General features: G+C 44.2%; 1 protein-coding gene across 1 annotated transcript in view; it reads left to right on the top strand.

The window, feature by feature from the left end:
- Window positions 1-16,619, top strand: part of LOC118089180 (fer-1-like protein 4) — a 57,069-nt gene that overhangs the window by 15,472 nt on the left and 24,978 nt on the right. The window contains exons 13-26 of the mRNA XM_035123607.3: window positions 101-284; window positions 866-1,052; window positions 2,359-2,729; window positions 3,769-3,877; window positions 4,924-5,122; window positions 5,958-6,078; window positions 6,654-6,754; window positions 7,170-7,257; window positions 8,263-8,379; window positions 9,184-9,336; window positions 12,681-12,864; window positions 13,719-13,843; window positions 14,880-15,014; window positions 15,529-15,702. Coding sequence (XP_034979498.3) covers window positions 101-284; window positions 866-1,052; window positions 2,359-2,729; window positions 3,769-3,877; window positions 4,924-5,122; window positions 5,958-6,078; window positions 6,654-6,754; window positions 7,170-7,257; window positions 8,263-8,379; window positions 9,184-9,336; window positions 12,681-12,864; window positions 13,719-13,843; window positions 14,880-15,014; window positions 15,529-15,702 — 2,248 coding nt within the window. The remainder of the gene's footprint in view (window positions 1-100; window positions 285-865; window positions 1,053-2,358; window positions 2,730-3,768; window positions 3,878-4,923; window positions 5,123-5,957; window positions 6,079-6,653; window positions 6,755-7,169; window positions 7,258-8,262; window positions 8,380-9,183; window positions 9,337-12,680; window positions 12,865-13,718; window positions 13,844-14,879; window positions 15,015-15,528; window positions 15,703-16,619) is intronic.

The following is a 16,619-nucleotide window of genomic DNA, read 5'->3' as shown; positions in this document are numbered from 1 at the left end:
ATTGTTCTGATTCAGTGATCTCCTTTCCTTCAATTTTAGTTACCCTCTGGTTTTTTAGGAGCTGTGAACACTATTTAGAGCTCAAATATATTCCTTTCAGGAACTTGCTGCTGCCTAAAAGAGTCCCAGCTGAGAGGCCATGGGCGAAATTCTGCATCAAAATGTACAAAGCAGAGGGTCTGCCCAGCATGAGTGCAGGAATCATGGGTGGTTTTTCAAAGATTGTGGGTGAGAAGAAAGTCTTCATTGATCCATATGTGCAAGTTGTTTTTTCTGGTCAGCAGGTAAGTTTAAGCTTGAGCAACTGATTTATGTGAAATGTTTGGTTCTTTGTTCTGTGGCTCACAACAGTCCAGTCTATGTAACTTGAACAAATGCTTTTCTAATGCATCATAATAGAGAGAGGGTATGTACTAAGAATGTAGGAAGCTGATTAGAAAACTGATTAGAGCAGGCATCCCCAAACTCGGCCCTCCAGATGTTTTGGGAATACAATTCCCATCATCCCTGACCACTGGTCCTGTTGGCTAGGGATGATGGGAGTTGTAGTCTCAAAACATCTGGAGGGCCGAGTTTGGGGATGCCTGGATTAGAGAGACAGCCTTCTCCTCCATTACTCTGCCTAATCCTCTTTTAGACAATCCAAGTTGGTGGCCATCACTACTTCCTGTGGGAGTAAGTTCAATAGTTTAAATATGTGCTGTGTGAAGAAGTGCTTTCAAAAATATGTCCTGAATCTGCCAACATTCACCTCATTGGATGTCCACAAGTTATTATGAATGAGAAATTAATGTTGTGTGGTTTCAAAGTGGAAACGTCTACTGTTTTTCCTTGCGTGCAATTTTGATTCATTTATTTGGTTCAGGGAGAAACTTCGGTTGAAAGCAGTACTACAGAACCAGTGTGGAATGAACAGATCAGCTTCATTGAAATGTTCCCGCCTCTTGTCAGAAAAATAAAAGTCCAAATGTTGGATGATGCCAACATTGGAGATGTTGCCCTTGCCACACACTTTATTGACCTGCAGCAAATATCTGATCCTGGCAGAAATGGTGAGTCCCCTCAGAGCAGCAGGCACTTCTGAATGTTCAAATGATTCTTTCACTCGTTGCCTATTTGTCTGGAGTGGGTTTTTAAAAAAATTGATTATATCTTTCATCTTATTTTCTGAGCTACCTGTCCAGGGAATATATTTGAAGAATGGAATACATACAAGCATATAATAAATATTAATTTATCTACTACAGCTTAGTTGGCTGGGTATGCAAATATATCCATCTCTCTGTGTGTAGAAGCACAACTAGGGGAGATCTGATGGGCACCCAAATCTAAGGCTGCATGTACACAATACAGTCAGAGCACTTTTAAAGCATATACCCGCAAATAATCATGGGAACTATAGTTTACCCCTCACAGAACTGTAATTCCCAACACCCTTAACAAACTACAGTTTCCAAGATTTGGGTGTGTGTGCTTCATGGGCGTAGCCAGGGGGGGCAGGAGGGGGCAGCTGCCCCCCAGAAGCCAGAAAGGAAAAAAAAGGTGTAAAACAGCTCGGTGCAAAAAAACAGCCGCTGTTTTTTACACAGCAGCAGCAGTCCCGCTGCTCCTCTGGCACTGCCTCCCTCCCACTGTCTCGGAGGGGCAGGACGCGGGGTGGGCTCTCTTGTGATGTCACCCTCCCAGCGCCCCTCCCCCCGCGGCCGGTCACGCGCGTCCTGGGTGACGGCGCCGAGAGCCTGCAGGAGCTAAAGGGCCATCACGGCCAGAGAAGGCGAGCAACTCGCCCCATCCCCTCCACCAGGACCCAGCGATGGCGGCCGAAGCGTGCGGGCATCCGAGTAGCCCCCCCGGGCAGTGTGGCGGCGCCAGGCGGCCTGCTGCCCATGAACCTGTTTGCGGCCTGTGAGGTGGACAGCTCCGGCCCCAGCTGCGTCCCGCGGTTAGTCCCACCTTCCTTGCGCTCGCTCCGGCGGGCCCTGCCGCCCCGCCGAGGCTCCGCCTTCCGCCGCCCCAGCCGGGATGCTCACCCTCCGGGGGGCGTGGATGTAGACCATGCCTCCTGGGGGGGATCCTGGCCACATCATCGCCAGCCAGCCAATCTGGTGGCTGGGGGCGTGGCTGGGCCCCGTGGCTTGCCTGCCCCCCCTAGTTTTGATCCTGGGTACGCCCATGTAAGTGTTTGGCATGTAGGCAATCTGTGGGATATGGCCACAGTCATTCTTGCTTAATTCTATTTGGTTACAGCCAGTATCTAGGAGGGTCACCAAGAGTCTCTGCTCTGCTCCATAGTGGGGAATGACATGTGTGAAATTCTGAACCAATTAACAGTAAATTCAGAGATGTCTTTTACCACAGGCTTTAATCCCACCTTTGGCCCAACCTGGGTGAATTTATATGGATCACCCAAGAATTCTGCCCTGCGAGATGTACACAAAGATCTCAATGAAGGTCTGGGTGAAGGCATATTCTACCGCGGGCGTCTTCTCATGGCCATTAGTGTGGAGATCTTTAGCACTATCCAGGCAGCAGAAAAAAAGCCTGTGGAAGCTCTCAAAGGTGCCCTAAGTAAGCTGAAGCTGAAGAAAAAGAGCAAAAAGGCCAAGGAGAAAGCCAAAGCTTCTGTCAAAGAGCAGCAACGAAGCCAATCTGAGGTTGACGTCCAGGAGGAGTCTGACCAGCCAAGTGAGGTGATTGTGGAGGTAGAGGACCTCCATCCTCTCCCAGAGGTGAGTCTCATATTTAGATATTAAAGCAAAGCTCTGGCTGTGTGTGTTGCCTTCTTCTAAACACACATATGTGTGTGAATTCCAGAATAGAGATGAAACGTTTCCTGGGCAGCAACAAAAGTAATATAATTATAATTGTCTCTTGCAAAGGCACTATGTAAGACAAAGATACTATGTTGCAAGGTAGGTACTAAGTTAAAATTCTGAAATCTTGAAATTGTAAGCGTCCCTTTCACATTTCAAGTTTAATGAGTTGTGATTTTGTTTCAAGGCGCTTAAGCAAATTAAGCAAATCCAGCATAGTCAATGAGACAAAGGCAAGATACGTGCCTCTGTTGTTTTGCGTGTCTGTGGCTACCACTAGTTGCTGCTTAAGTCCCATGTACAGAAGAAAGTGTCATATGGGTCCCAGAATATTCTGGCCTTCACAGGCACTTGCATCCTTTACATATAAGGAAGACAGATCCTCTAATGCATCAGCTTCTGCATGAGTATTCTTTTGCACTCAGAACTCTAGATCAAGTGGTTGACTTATTTCTCCAATATTCACATCCTTCTCCCAAGATGATATCATCCTTATACTGACCTGTAAAACAGAAACCGAGCTGAGCCAGCCAGTCATTAATCTAATCACCTATGGAACCCCACAGCTGTTTGCCCTTGTTTGTCTTGGGTGGCATTTGTATTAAGATTAGTGTGTTGTATTAAGGCACAGTGAATTAACTTTACCATGTCTCTCAGTTAGAATCCAGCTTCCAGTTTTCCCCACCCAGCCTTCTCTTGGACAAGGAGAAACCCTACTACGGTTCTCTCTTTAGAGCCCAGCCCAAGGGGGCTATGAATAAGCCATGAATAAATTTGCAATACAAGCAAAAGATGTGTGAAGCCTGAATTGGTGTCAGTGTTTAGCAGCCATCACAAATTAGTACAGTACTTGGATTTATCCACAAGTTACTTTTCTGAATTATTATTTGAGGAGGTCGATATTGTATACCTAGGCTGTTTTGAAACTACCGTATATTTCTTTGTTGTTGTTCAGAATGCCCTGGGACTGAAAGAAGAATTCCTTCTCTTTGCCTCCTTCTTTGAGGTGACTATGATGGAGCCAGCAATAGGTAGCAAGCCTGTGAAGTTTGAGATCTCCATAGGTAAATTTGACATAGACTTGTGTTCACTTTAAAACAGTTTCTTCCCAATGTGTCTCCTTTTTTGTTTCTCTCTCACGCTTTCTATTCTCGTATTCTCTTATATAAATGCCCCTCTCTTTGTGACTACCTTGTACGCTTAGCTCTGCAACTACACCAAATATACAACCTTGTCTGCAATAGGCCACAGTGAAATTGGCCACTTGTGCAACAGGTTTGCAGCCCGGCACATATTGCTTAAGGATTAGCACTCGCAAAATGGCTTGGAAAATGCCCTCAGCGGATTATCTCCACAGGTAGTTGGCCCTGTTTGCCTCTGCCTTCACTGTCATTGCTCTTGAATCACCTGAGAAAGTGGAAGCTTTTGGTTACCCATGTAGGTGTTTGTTCACTGTAAGTACAAGCAAGAGAACAGTCTAGGAAAATGGGAACTCATTGCTTTTACTCACATAAGGGATGGAAGGAACTGTCAGTTTGAGTTTTCTCAGTTTCTAATTTTTCCAGAGTTATTAATTTATCCACAATTTGCACCAATCTGCAGACTTACTTGTTTATTTATTTTTAAAATCCACATGGAAATTCACCAGTATTTTCGTGTGAATTTATCCTAATAAACACATCTTTCTAAGCTGCTTTAATGTACTTTTTTTTTGCAAAAAATTCCCCTAACATAATGCATGCGACTTTCACTAAGATCTTAATTTTTATGCACAGTTTTCCACAATACATGCATTTTTTGTAAGTGGTGTTTGTTTGGAGAGCTGCATTGCAAAACTTGGAGAAGTAAGAATTCTTAAGGAAAGCTGTGTTTTGGTTCTCGTATGAGTGTGAATTGGATAAGTTTGGCTTTTACTACAAACTAATTTGAATTTCTCCTGACTCTCTAACCCAGACCATAAATTATAATATATTAGAGCATGCATGTTATGAACACAAGTTGTTAATGCTCCAGAGATATTTATAATATTATAAATTTATTTTTATAATTATATAACATTATAAATATGAAATGTTAATGAGAATAAAGAATAACCATACTCATCTTCAAGGGAACTATGGCAAAGCTGAAGAAGTGATGACCAAAATTTCCAAGAAAGATGAGAAGGGAGAAAAGAGTGAAGACAAGCAACCTTTGCTGGAGCCCAGTTCAGATGATGAGCTGGATATTGAAGTCATAGCACCAAGTACAACTTTGCTTGATAAATCTATGACTGAGAACCAAAGACCTGAACCCACTGAATATGACAAGTAATTACTCTTTGTACTCTTAGCCCTGTTTGTGTCTTCATATTCTTTCATTCATTTCTAATGTAATGCATTCAAAAAATTATGTTGAGGCATTCGTATGAACACCTGAGTGCAAAACTGTATAAGGGGACGGGAACACACTCACAAGTTTTGCACCCCAATGTCATTGCATGCACCGTCTCCCCAAACTTCCTTATTGCATAGAACTTTATAAGCCCTTCTGATCAGGAAAGCCTTTTAATTATAATATCCAGTAAGGAACTGATCAATGCTACTATGTAATTTAAGCATGGGAAAGTGGAAAGGATTTTCATCTATGTCAAATTTGTGTAGCAGAAACACAGTTTTCTATATATCTGTATTTTGGCACTGCTAAAAACTCCAAGGGAAAAGCAGTTCTTTATCCTGTAAAGCTACCCCTACTGATATTAGGGAGTGAGTGGTGCTGTGATTTAAACCACTGAGCCTCTTGGGCTTGCCGATCAGAAGGTTGGTGGTTCAAATCTGTGCGACGGAGTGAGCTTCTGTTGCTCTATCCCAGCTCCTGCCAACCTAGCAGTTCGAAAGCATACCAATGCAAGTAGATAAATAGGTAAATGGTGTTTCTGTGCGCCAAGACCCAGAAAGCTGTCTGCAAACAAACGCCAGCTCCCTTGGCCTGAAGTGAGATGAGCACCGCACCCCATAGTTGTCTTTGACTGGACTTAACCATTCAGGGGTCCTTTACCTTACTGATATTATATATCTAAGTATAACTTTGGCATGCAGACAGTTGTTAGCTGTTAGTAGAAGGTTAGTAGAAGGTTTGTAAAACTTCTCTGTTTGCTGCTCTTAGCTCTTACAGCTGCGTGCCAATGCTGCATGAGAAGCCCTGTGTGTATGTTTGGAGCTACTGGGAAGACTATACCTGGAGACTCTGTAATTCCAACTGGATTGTCAAAATAGCAGAGCGTCTGGTAAAGTATTGCTCTACCTTTAAAGGCTCTGTCAATCCCTAATACTTTTTTTCTGATATACTTGTTTTATTTGCACCACATATCCTTAACTGGACTGAGAAAGAGCATGATTGAAATTAGATTCAGAGTACTCTCAGCTCTGTTCCTGACGAAGGATGACATCCTTGCGGCTTATATATGAGATACTTTGCTATCTTTGGAATTCCTTACACCACGAAGTATGTTCGTTTAGCTTTTTTTTATTGAACTCTGTTGATTTTATACTGACTTGTATTCCCCACCCCCATCTCTGAGCAGTGTGAGATTCCAGGGATTCCAGGCGCTTGCCCAGGATTCATGTTTCCTTTTGGAAGTGAGGTACAGCAGAGACTGTGGTGTCTTTATCATATATGGTTTACTTACACATATATACAACCTTAGTCTTCAGTGAAGGGGCTCACTGCATCCGCACCCCAAAAGGGTCTTGTTTCTCCCATAGCTGCAGCTTTGGATTCAAACAGAAATCAAACATTGCTCTCAAACATTGCTCTGACTCTCTTCTGGGACTGATATCATTATTGTATTTGCCGTAACAGGAACATGGACTAGAAGAGGTGGAGAAGCTCCTGAGGAGACCAAGGTCAAAGGCAGATGAGAGGCTTCGGCAGGTTCTAGAGGAGTTTGTAGCTGGATGTAGGTTAGTACTACATATTTGATTTCTTTTCACATAAAGCTGGCTTTTTAGCTCCCTCAGCCACAGATAATTGCAATAATCTTGAAATAATATCAGGGAGTCCAAGAACCACAAATCCTAGAAGCTAAAAGGGAGAAAGAGGCAACCCTCATACCATCTTATAGGTACAGTACAGACCCATGTGTGGTTTGGGCTGTTGATTCTGGTGCTTAATCCACAGGCCAGCATTTCAATCCAAGTATGTCTCCAAGGGAGGTGAAATGGGAAAGTTCACTCCAAAATGCAGAGTGAACCAGAATTATCCCCAACCCTGTATTAAATTCAGCTCATGTTTTCATGTGATATGTGTATCTACAGCCTGTGTGGTATGTGTGTACTACTGTCATGAGCTCAGAACTCACAGCTTCTCTGATTCCAGGCAGTATTCTCTTAACGTGGACAAAAAGCCCATGGCCCGTCCAAACAACCTTGATCGATGCCGGATGAAATCTCTACCACAAAACATTGTAAGTCATGTGATCAAACTGTGTGCATGCACTCTTGAGGAGCAGAAAGGAATTTGAATGTTCCATGTGACCGCAAATACTCTGACCTTCATCTAAAGGTAAAGGTACCCCTGACCGTTAGGTCCAGTCGTGGACGACTGGGGTTGCGGGCTCATCTCGCTCTATAGGCCGAGGGAGCCAGCGTTTGTCTGCAGACAGATTCCGGGTCATGTGGCCAGCATGACTAAGCTGTTTCTGGCAAACCAGAGCAGTGTACAGAAACACCATTTACCTTCCTCCTGGAGTGGTACCTATTTATCTACTTGCACTTTGACGTGCTTTCGAACTGCTAGGTTGGCAGGAGCTGGGACTGAACCACGAGAGCTCACCTCATCACGAGGATTCGAACCGCTGACCTTCTGATCGGCAAGCCCCTAGGCTCTGTGGTTTAGACCACAGCGCCACCCATGTCCCCTTCATCTAGCCCAATATAAACATGGAACCTCATTGTGTTGCTAGGTTCATTGGCTATCAGAGTATCCCCAGATCAGTGCAAATATCTATAGCTTTGAAACCCATTGGCTAGGTGGATCTAGATTACCAATTGGCATCCATTCATGTTGCAATTAATTCTTCATAGGGGAACCCCCCCCCCTTACAGCTACTAATTGTACTAGCTGAAAAAGTTATCACAAGGGAGAAGCAAATCATAGGAACTCCACATAATCAGGCTGCAGCCAGGTCCTACTTGAAAACCGAGTCTACTCATAGTCAAAGGACCTGAAAAAGTCCCAAGCATGAGTGAAATTAACATTTCCAAAATTATAGTAGTACTTTCTGCAGCAATCTACAGCTTAGAGCTATAGAATCGGAGATTCTCTGCTATGGGCGATTTGCAAGGAGGTGTGGGAGAGCAGAAGAAGGGAATTCGCCTTTTGATGGAGCAAAAAAGAAGATGGGACCTCTCAGCCTGGTCCCCTATGTTGTTAAATTCATGGTTAGAGGATGTGATCTTTTTGTCTTCAGATACTATATGCAAAACAGGGGATGCGCATAAGAAGGCGCCTGACTCGCACCAATGTCAAGGAGAAAGTAAATGAGACAAAGATAATCTTGTCAAAGCTGCGCTTCCTGGCTAATGAGGTATGTGATTGCAGGTGTGGGAGTACAATCGGGTTTGGGAGCTCCTATACATTATACGGTACATTATATACATTAAAAGCTGGGTAGCTCAAGCAACTGTGAAAGGAAACACTGGACCAGAGAGCATGATATTCTAGTAATACCCTAGAATCCTTAGAATTTCTGTTTATGTTTTGAAAGAAGAAAAAACAAACAGGTTTCTAGTCCTTTTGGTAGTGGGGTGGGGGGTGGGAGAAATATGAGTGCATGTGAGAAATTCAGTGTGGTGCTTTCCAAACCAGAAGGTGTCTGGATGGTGCATGAAAGGATCAAGGGTTGAGATGAATTTGAAGAAGCTCAGCTCCCACTCTGGTCCCTACATCTGTTGCCTACGCCCATGAATCATATCTTCCTTCACTTCTCCACACTGGAGAGCCAGTGTGGTGTAGTGGTTAAGAGTGGTAGATTCGTAATCTGGGGGAACCGGGTTCGCGTCTCCGCTCCTCCACAGGCAGCTGCTGGGTGACCTTGGGCTAGTCACACTTCTTTGAAGTCTCTCAGTCCCACCTACCTCACAGGGTGTCTGTTGTGGGGGAGGAAGGGAAAGGAGATTGTTAGCCGCTTTGAGACGCCTTCGGGTAGTGATAAAGTGGAATATCAAATCCAAACTCTTCTTCTTCTCAGTCTCAAACAAAAAGTTCCATTAAAAAAACACAACCTCAACTCTTCCTCCCCACAGATATAGAAAAAGAATGCTTGCACTTGAAAAAAAAATTAAGCTAGTTTTATTTCAGCTTTCCCTCTCATTCCGTCCCCGCTCCCCAGCCCCAATGTCCTATCCCTGATGTCCTGATCTGGATGTTTAGCAACAACAAGCGTGTCGCATACACTCGGATCCCTGCCCAACACATCCTTTATGCAGTGGTAGAAGAGGAGAAAGGCAAGGACTGTGCCAAGATACAAACTGTCTTTCTCAAGGTGAGTGATCACCATTTTTGTCCATTAAATTTCTGTTGCATGCACCTGACCCTCCAAGCAGCAAGAGACTCCAGGGGTTCCAGCACTTACTTACCAATGGTTCAGTTTCCTTGGAATAACAGCAGCAGCAGCAGCAGCAGCAGCAGCAGCAGCAACAACAACAACAACAACAACAACAACAACTTTATTATTTATACCTCTCACATCTGTCTGGGTTTCCTCAGCCACTCTGAGCAGCTTCCAGCACATATAAAACATTTTTTTAAATTGCTGATACAGGGCTGTTGGAATGGTCACTGGAGACTGTATCTTTAGGATGTATGGTGTTATTTTCACATATAGACAACCTGAGCATAGGATAGAGGGGCTCCACAGCTCTAGAGCCAGTGTGGTGTAGTGGTTAAGAGTGGTAGATTCGTAATCTGGGGAACCGGGTTTGCGTCTCCGCTCTTCCACATGCAGCTGCGGGGTGACCTTGGGCTAGTCATACTTCTTTGTTTTTTTTTTTTTAAACATACTTTTTATTAATTTTACAAAATACAAAAAAAAACGGTACATACATAAACACCTTTTCCACCTCCTTCCTACCCACCCACATGGGTCCTCCCCTGCCACAGAAGTATCCCATGTATGTGAACAGTCAGAGATGGTCCATTTTATGCTTGGATTTCTGTCCTCCTCCCCCTCCCCTGACCCCAAAGCCCCCCCCCTGCCACCAGGGAGCTCCAGCAAACCAGGGCAGTACGCAGGAGGCCATCCATCCAACCATCTATTGTCATACCAAAAAAAGAGAAAAATAGAAATAGGAAAAAAGAGAAAAAAGAAAGGGCAAAAAAAGAGAAAAAAACAATACAAAACAGAAAAATTTTTCTTACATTCATAATTGTAAAACCATATTTTGTGGGCTTCCCCCCCCCTTCCCCGGTTTTCATCCCTTTTTTATCATCTGCAACAGTTTCTTACTTTATAAAAATACACCTTTGTATCTTATACAACTTATAAATCAATTGTTAACATTTTCATCTAATATTCAAATCACTGAAAAATCAAACTCCCATTTTATCTTCCCGTGCCTAATTTTTACTCCCTCTATAAGCCTCCATATTTTCACATTTTTCCAAAATCCATTCACTTTTAAAACTATAACTATTCTCAATTTAACCTTACATCCCCGATTACCGGCTCCACCCCCCCAATCCAGCAAATTCCATAATCAGCAGACCAGTTATAAACCTGTTAATCCATCCTTATAATCACAACATCACTTTCCCTTCACCCCACCCCCTGTTTACAGTCTTTTGCCATCCAGGCCCCCATACAGGACCCCTGAATTTCTTCTCTTCTCTGCATATTTTTTCCTTCTTCCCTGTGGGCGTTCTGGAGTTCCAGTAATACCAATCGTGCCCTCCTCAAAGGCAGGGCACTCCATCCAACTTTTTGTAGAGTAAAGTCATCATTTTTTTCGTGGTGTGTTTCATTTTGTGTTGAATCATCACAGTCCTCATCTTCATCTTTTCCTTCCAAATCACAGTCACCATCATTGTCATTCTCACATTCATCTTTTTCAGAGTCAAAAGCTTCATCTTCTAAAAAATCATATTCTGCCATCACCATCTGAAATTGTTGCTGTAACTCTTGCCGTCGTGTCTCCTCTTGACATAGTTCTATTCTTGTTTCCCACATTAAGGTCAAAACAGACCGCTGGAACTCAGGGGAACACTTTTTTGTTGACATAGTTCAATCCTGCCAAGGTCAAAACTTGTCACGTGGGGTGGAATATGATCACAGTTTATTTTCTCGACTCCATTTTAACAAACTGGCTGCATTCTTCAAGTCTTATTAACAATAAAGTTCGAACTCACATTTCACAAACATTTAAACCAAAAAAGAAATTCCACAAAGTCCAGAAATACAAAGTGAAATAAAAATTGACTTATAAATCCTGATCAACTCACTGGGTTGTCTGGGCTGCCGGCTCCCGAGGAAAAGAAAGGTTTTTCTTAGTCTTTACCTCTTGCTGCAGGGCACTCACAACCACAGTCTCTCTCCCCTTTCACCCTGCATCAAAGGGGAGATTCTCTTTGATGCCTTTGAGGGATCCTTTTGAATTGCAAATCTTCTGTTTACGGCTTCGGGTTTCTATTTACTGTCTCTTTTGTTGCCGTGGGGGGGGGGTGGCTTCCTCTTTTCTCCCCTCTCTCCCAGATCCAAATTGTTTTATAATCCAAATCGTGAGGTTACTTACAATCTTGTTTCCAATCGTTTTATTTTCGGAAGAATCCATCGCTCTCCGCCTTCGGCTTGAAGCTTCTCCCTGCTAGAATAACGTTGCCGCTCAAAATGGCCCCCGCGACTTCTACCCTCCTCGCTCCGGAGCTCTTATTAGAGCTAGCCGAAGAGTTGGGGAGTCCGGATTGGGGCTGTGCCGAGCAAATTTGCCCCCGGGACGCCCTTCCCGAGGTTCTAAGGGGCGCAGTGTCGCTCTCGCTGCCCTCCCCACTCCTAGCAGGGACGGGCCGTCTCGGAGACGAGACGAAACCCCGCCGATCGGCGCTGGCGCTGAACCCGGAAGCCTAGTCATACTTCTTTGAAGTCTCTCAGCCCCACCCACCTCACAGGGTGTCTGTTGTGGGGGAGGAGGGGAAAGGAGATTGTTAGCCGCTTTGAGACTCCTTCGGGTAGTGATAAAGCGGGATATCAAATCCAAACTACTACTCTTCTTCTTCTTCTTCTTCTTCTTCTTGCATTAGGTTCCTAGGAAGATCCCCAAGCCCATAGCTTTGGGATCCAGCATACAGCAAGATAAAGCCTCTATGTCTCCAGCTTCCAGCACCAACCACAAACTCACTCAAAACCCCCACTTGGCCTATTGCTCTCCCTTAATAAGGTGGCATAGCATCCAGCCAGATGACATGAGAAAAGGCCCATCCCTTTGTCCCTATGCAAAAGGGCAACCAGGGCCGTCTCAAGCCGGTTGGGCGCTGTGGCATGGAGATAGCTCCGGCGTCCCCGCCCTGGTGGGCGGGCACAGCATGGCTTCCGCGCGGCTTCGCCGTGCAGCGCCCTCCTGCCGGCCCCGCGCCACCGAGACTACCCCTAGAGCCAGGCCTGAGGGGCAACCTCTTTTGACACGTAAATGGCAGGTTTTCTCTCATAGATTCTAACTTCACATACACAGGATCATAGGTTTGGAAAGGACTGACACACACACACACCACAGACTTAGAACATTGCTTTATGTGTGGAAGCAGACCTAGTAATTTATTTCATGCTTTTACTATATCAGCACTTCTTGCCCTCACCATAATATTTTAACTGAAAAAAATATTATTTGGGGCTTAAAGGTTCCAGGGTCACAGAGTGGAGAAATCTTTGCAAAACTGGAAATCTACATGTGGCTTGGGGTAACTAAATATGTGAAGAACAGCACTGCAGAGCTACCAGAGGAGTTCAAACCAATATATGATAAGGCTGTGCAGGCTGCAAGGATTCCAGCGTACATCCCACCCAGTCAGCTCAACAGAGATGGTAAGCCCATATTGGTTTTTGTTACATCCCAGTCCTTTCAGAAATGAAAAGATATCATAACTCAAAACTAGCACAGGGTGGAAGATTCTAATGTAAGGGTAGCCAGATGTTGTTGGACTCCAACTCCCATCAACCCTAACCATCATGGCCAGTTGTACAAAGCTGTAGCACAGCTGGTTGGTGGCAGTGATCCTGTCCCATTCTGGTAAACAGTAGTGACATCAGTGCTGGGAGAGCGGCTCCACCTTATCACACATGCCACAATTGTCAAATGCCATAGTGAGATAAGAAGCTGCTATATACGTTCATGCCACACAGAACTGAATTTTTTATATATGTTACTGTTCAGCAATTCCATACCAGAGTGAAGAAATACAGCCTCTGATATGTTAAAAGGAAGACTCCTTAGTGAGCTCACTGCTAACATCCCCTCATCACTCAAGGGTGCTCAAGGGTGTGTGTGTGTGTTACCTTAGCTAGGTTGGCAGGTGTATGTTTGTGTGACACACACACACACACAAACATATACCTGCCAACTTTGTTAAGGTAGCATTCAATGGCTCTGAAGTAGACCCTGGTCCATGAAAGCTTATACCACCATAATAAATCAGTCACTTATTCAAAGTGCCACAATACTCTAATGAGCTTTTAAAATGAAATGTTCATGTGGAACTTTTTTGTAGTTCTAGCAGTTTCACTTTCGTGATTAAATGCTGTTGGATATATTTATCATTCTGCCCCATTGTAAACTTTTTGAAAACAGCAATGATTCACATCAAAGTCCTGTCTAATGTGTGAACATCACACACGGCTGTCATCTTGGATAGCTGATAGATGCATTTTGCTTTTTGCAGACTTCAGTTACTTTCAGCTGCGTGCCCATTTGTACCAGGCTCGGGGGATTCTCCCAGCTGATGAAAATGGCCTTTCTGATCCATTTGCAAAAGTGGTGTTTTCAACTCAGTGCCAGACTACATGTGTAAGTGTATTTGCAGCAGACTTGTGAGTAAACACATTTGATAGCCCAGGTGAATATTGCAATGGTCCAGCATAGGGGTGGGGGAAATGCTTAGGGAGATGTTTTTGTCTGTGTTTTAGTGGGAAAATGGTGTTATAGATGTGGATAAAATTAATAAATGCCATTTTGGTTATTTTTTGTATGAAGGGAGAAATATAAGCTGCAAAGGAATACTTGGGTAGCCTGGCCAAGCTAGGGCTGTTAAGGAAATAACAGAGAGCCATTTAGGGTCATGAAGAAGACAAGAGAATAGTGTGACCAGAGAATGGGGATTTGGAAGGTTGCCAGGGTAACTGCTGGTGGGGGGAAGAGCAAGGGTTTCTGGGAGGAAGAAAGAAGAAGAAGAGGGGAGAACCATCTTTGGAGTGTGCTGACTGCATGCAGCTTATGCTGCTGCTTCTTGGAATGACTATGCCATAAAATGGACCCCCTCCATGCAGACTAAAGGTGTAAATAGGTGAATAAACCATATTTCTTAAAGCACAACAGTCTATGCCATGTCTTCCATTCTCCAAAGGGACACAGACCCTGTGTGTGTGCCTGTGGCCCCATGTGCTCTTTTGTAACAATAGTAAAAGACTGTAAGAGTCATGTTGAATGAGACCAGGCACCCCCCAAACTGCGGCCCTCCAAATATTTAGGCCGACAACTCCCATGATCCCTAGCTAGCAGGACTAGTGGTCAGGGAAAATGTGAATTGTAGTCCAAAACATCTGGAGGGCTGAGGTTTGGGGATGCCTGGATGAGACCAATGGCCCATCTAGTCCAGCACTCTGTTTCCAGATTGCTCAACCTGATACCCACGAAAATCCCACAAGCAGAATGGAAGGGAAGTGGTTAAGCAGTCCTTCCCTTTACTTAATTTCACAGACTCCTGGGGCAGCTTTTGTTTTAAAAAGTAAGTTGGGTGAAAGATATACATGACTGCAGATTGCATGGGTCTAGCCTGGTCCTAAAGGAGCTGTTTAAACAGCAGCTTTGATCTCTGTTAATTCAGATCTTGGAAGAGACACTCAGCCCGATGTGGAATGAATTACTTCTGTATGACCAGCTCATTATCGATGGAAAGAAGGAGGACTTGAAGACAGAGACTCCAATTGCTGTGGTCAATATCTTTGACTACAATAAATTTGTAAGTTTGAACATATAAACTCTCATCTGTTTTGTGTGGCTGTAATTTTCTATTTGGCTGCAATAGCTTTTCGGGTACCAAAAACTCACATAGGCCATAACCCCACTTTCGTGCAGAAGCCATTCAAAATGGTTTGGGAACCATTTGAAGGGATAATATACATGGCAAGTTGCAGAAAAACCTACACCGATACAGTTGATCTAGTCAAGCACTTGGGTGGGCTGAATGGGCATACCAATCTAGTTCCTAATCTAAACAATGAGTTGGGGAAGAGGTTAAGTCACTCTAGCAGCAGACTTGCTGGGCAGTGCTCAGTTGTGTGAATTTTCTGTGTGAGTGAAAAGCAGAGGCAGGATGGTGATGCAGTGAAGACGGAGGTAAGGGAGCTCATTGCTCTTAGATACAAAGGGTGCTGCAGTGTGGGTAAAACACCCATCATTGGCTCTAATGGGAAACTGGGTTCCTGAAATAATGTTTCTCGCCATATCTGATAGCTGCTTCCTCTTCTCTCCAGGGCTCACCTGAGTTCCTTGGCCGAGCCTTTGTTACACCACTGGTGAAGCTGGTAGACGAGCCATATAGCAAACCTTCTCTCCAGTTTTTTGACATTTACAAGGGACACAAAGCAGCTGGGGAATTAATTGCTGTCTTTGAGCTGATTGAACTGGATTATAGTGGCTACTTAGAGGTAAGTGGGCTCATTGCCACCTCATGGTTACAGGGGATGTGTTTGGCAGCTTGAATAGGTTGTGAACAGCCAGCGAATAGTCTCATAATAATAATAAAAATGCCCCAAATCTCATGTAACAGTAAAGTTTTGTGCTGATGAGCTGGACTGAGCTTAAGTGAAACCTCAGGGACCTGTGCTCCATCACCTCATCCTGTGCAGTGCTGGAGGACTTTGCCAGTGTTTCATTTCATTGTAATTAGGGATGGGGGAAAAATCTGTTTCAATTTGGATTTAAAGGCAAATCTACTGCACATAGTGGGGACGTGGGTGCTGCTGTGGGTTAAATCACAGAGCCTAGGGCTTGCCGATCAGAAGGTCGGCAGTTCGAATCCCTGCGACAGGGTGAGCTCCCATTGTTTGGTCCCAGCTCCTGCCAACCTAGCAGTTCGAAAGCATGTCAAAGTGCAAGTAGATAAATACAGCGGGAAGGTAAACGGCATTTCCGTGTGCTGCCCTGGTTCGCCAGAAGCGGCTTTGTCATGCTGGCAACATGACCTGGAAGCTATAGGCTGGCTCCCTCGGCCAATAACACGAGATGAGTGCCGCAACCCCAGAGTCGGTCATAACTGGACCTAATGGTCAGGGGTCCCTTTACCTTTACCTACTGCATTCACACTTTCCACATGAACCAAAACACAACCATCCTTCAACATTCCCCCCTCTCCAAATTTTGCAATGCAGTTCTCCAGCCAAGAATTGTGTGCAAAAATGTATACACTGGTGTAAAATGTATTTATTAGTATTCATTGTAATGCATTTATTAGTGAAAATAACATACAAAATGTGTAATATTTGCTTGCGGTGATGTGCATATTAGGCAAAATCTCATACGGACATCTCTACTGTGAGGACTTTTTTAAAAAAAGAAATTGCAA

The sequence above is a fragment of the Zootoca vivipara genome, chromosome 7 (assembly GCF_965207765.1).
Source record: "Zootoca vivipara chromosome 7, rZooViv2.hap1.1, whole genome shotgun sequence".
Lineage (NCBI taxonomy): Eukaryota > Metazoa > Chordata > Lepidosauria > Squamata > Lacertidae > Zootoca > Zootoca vivipara.
Note: the sequence above shows the minus strand (reverse complement) of the source record. Positions and strands in the feature narration are given on the sequence as shown.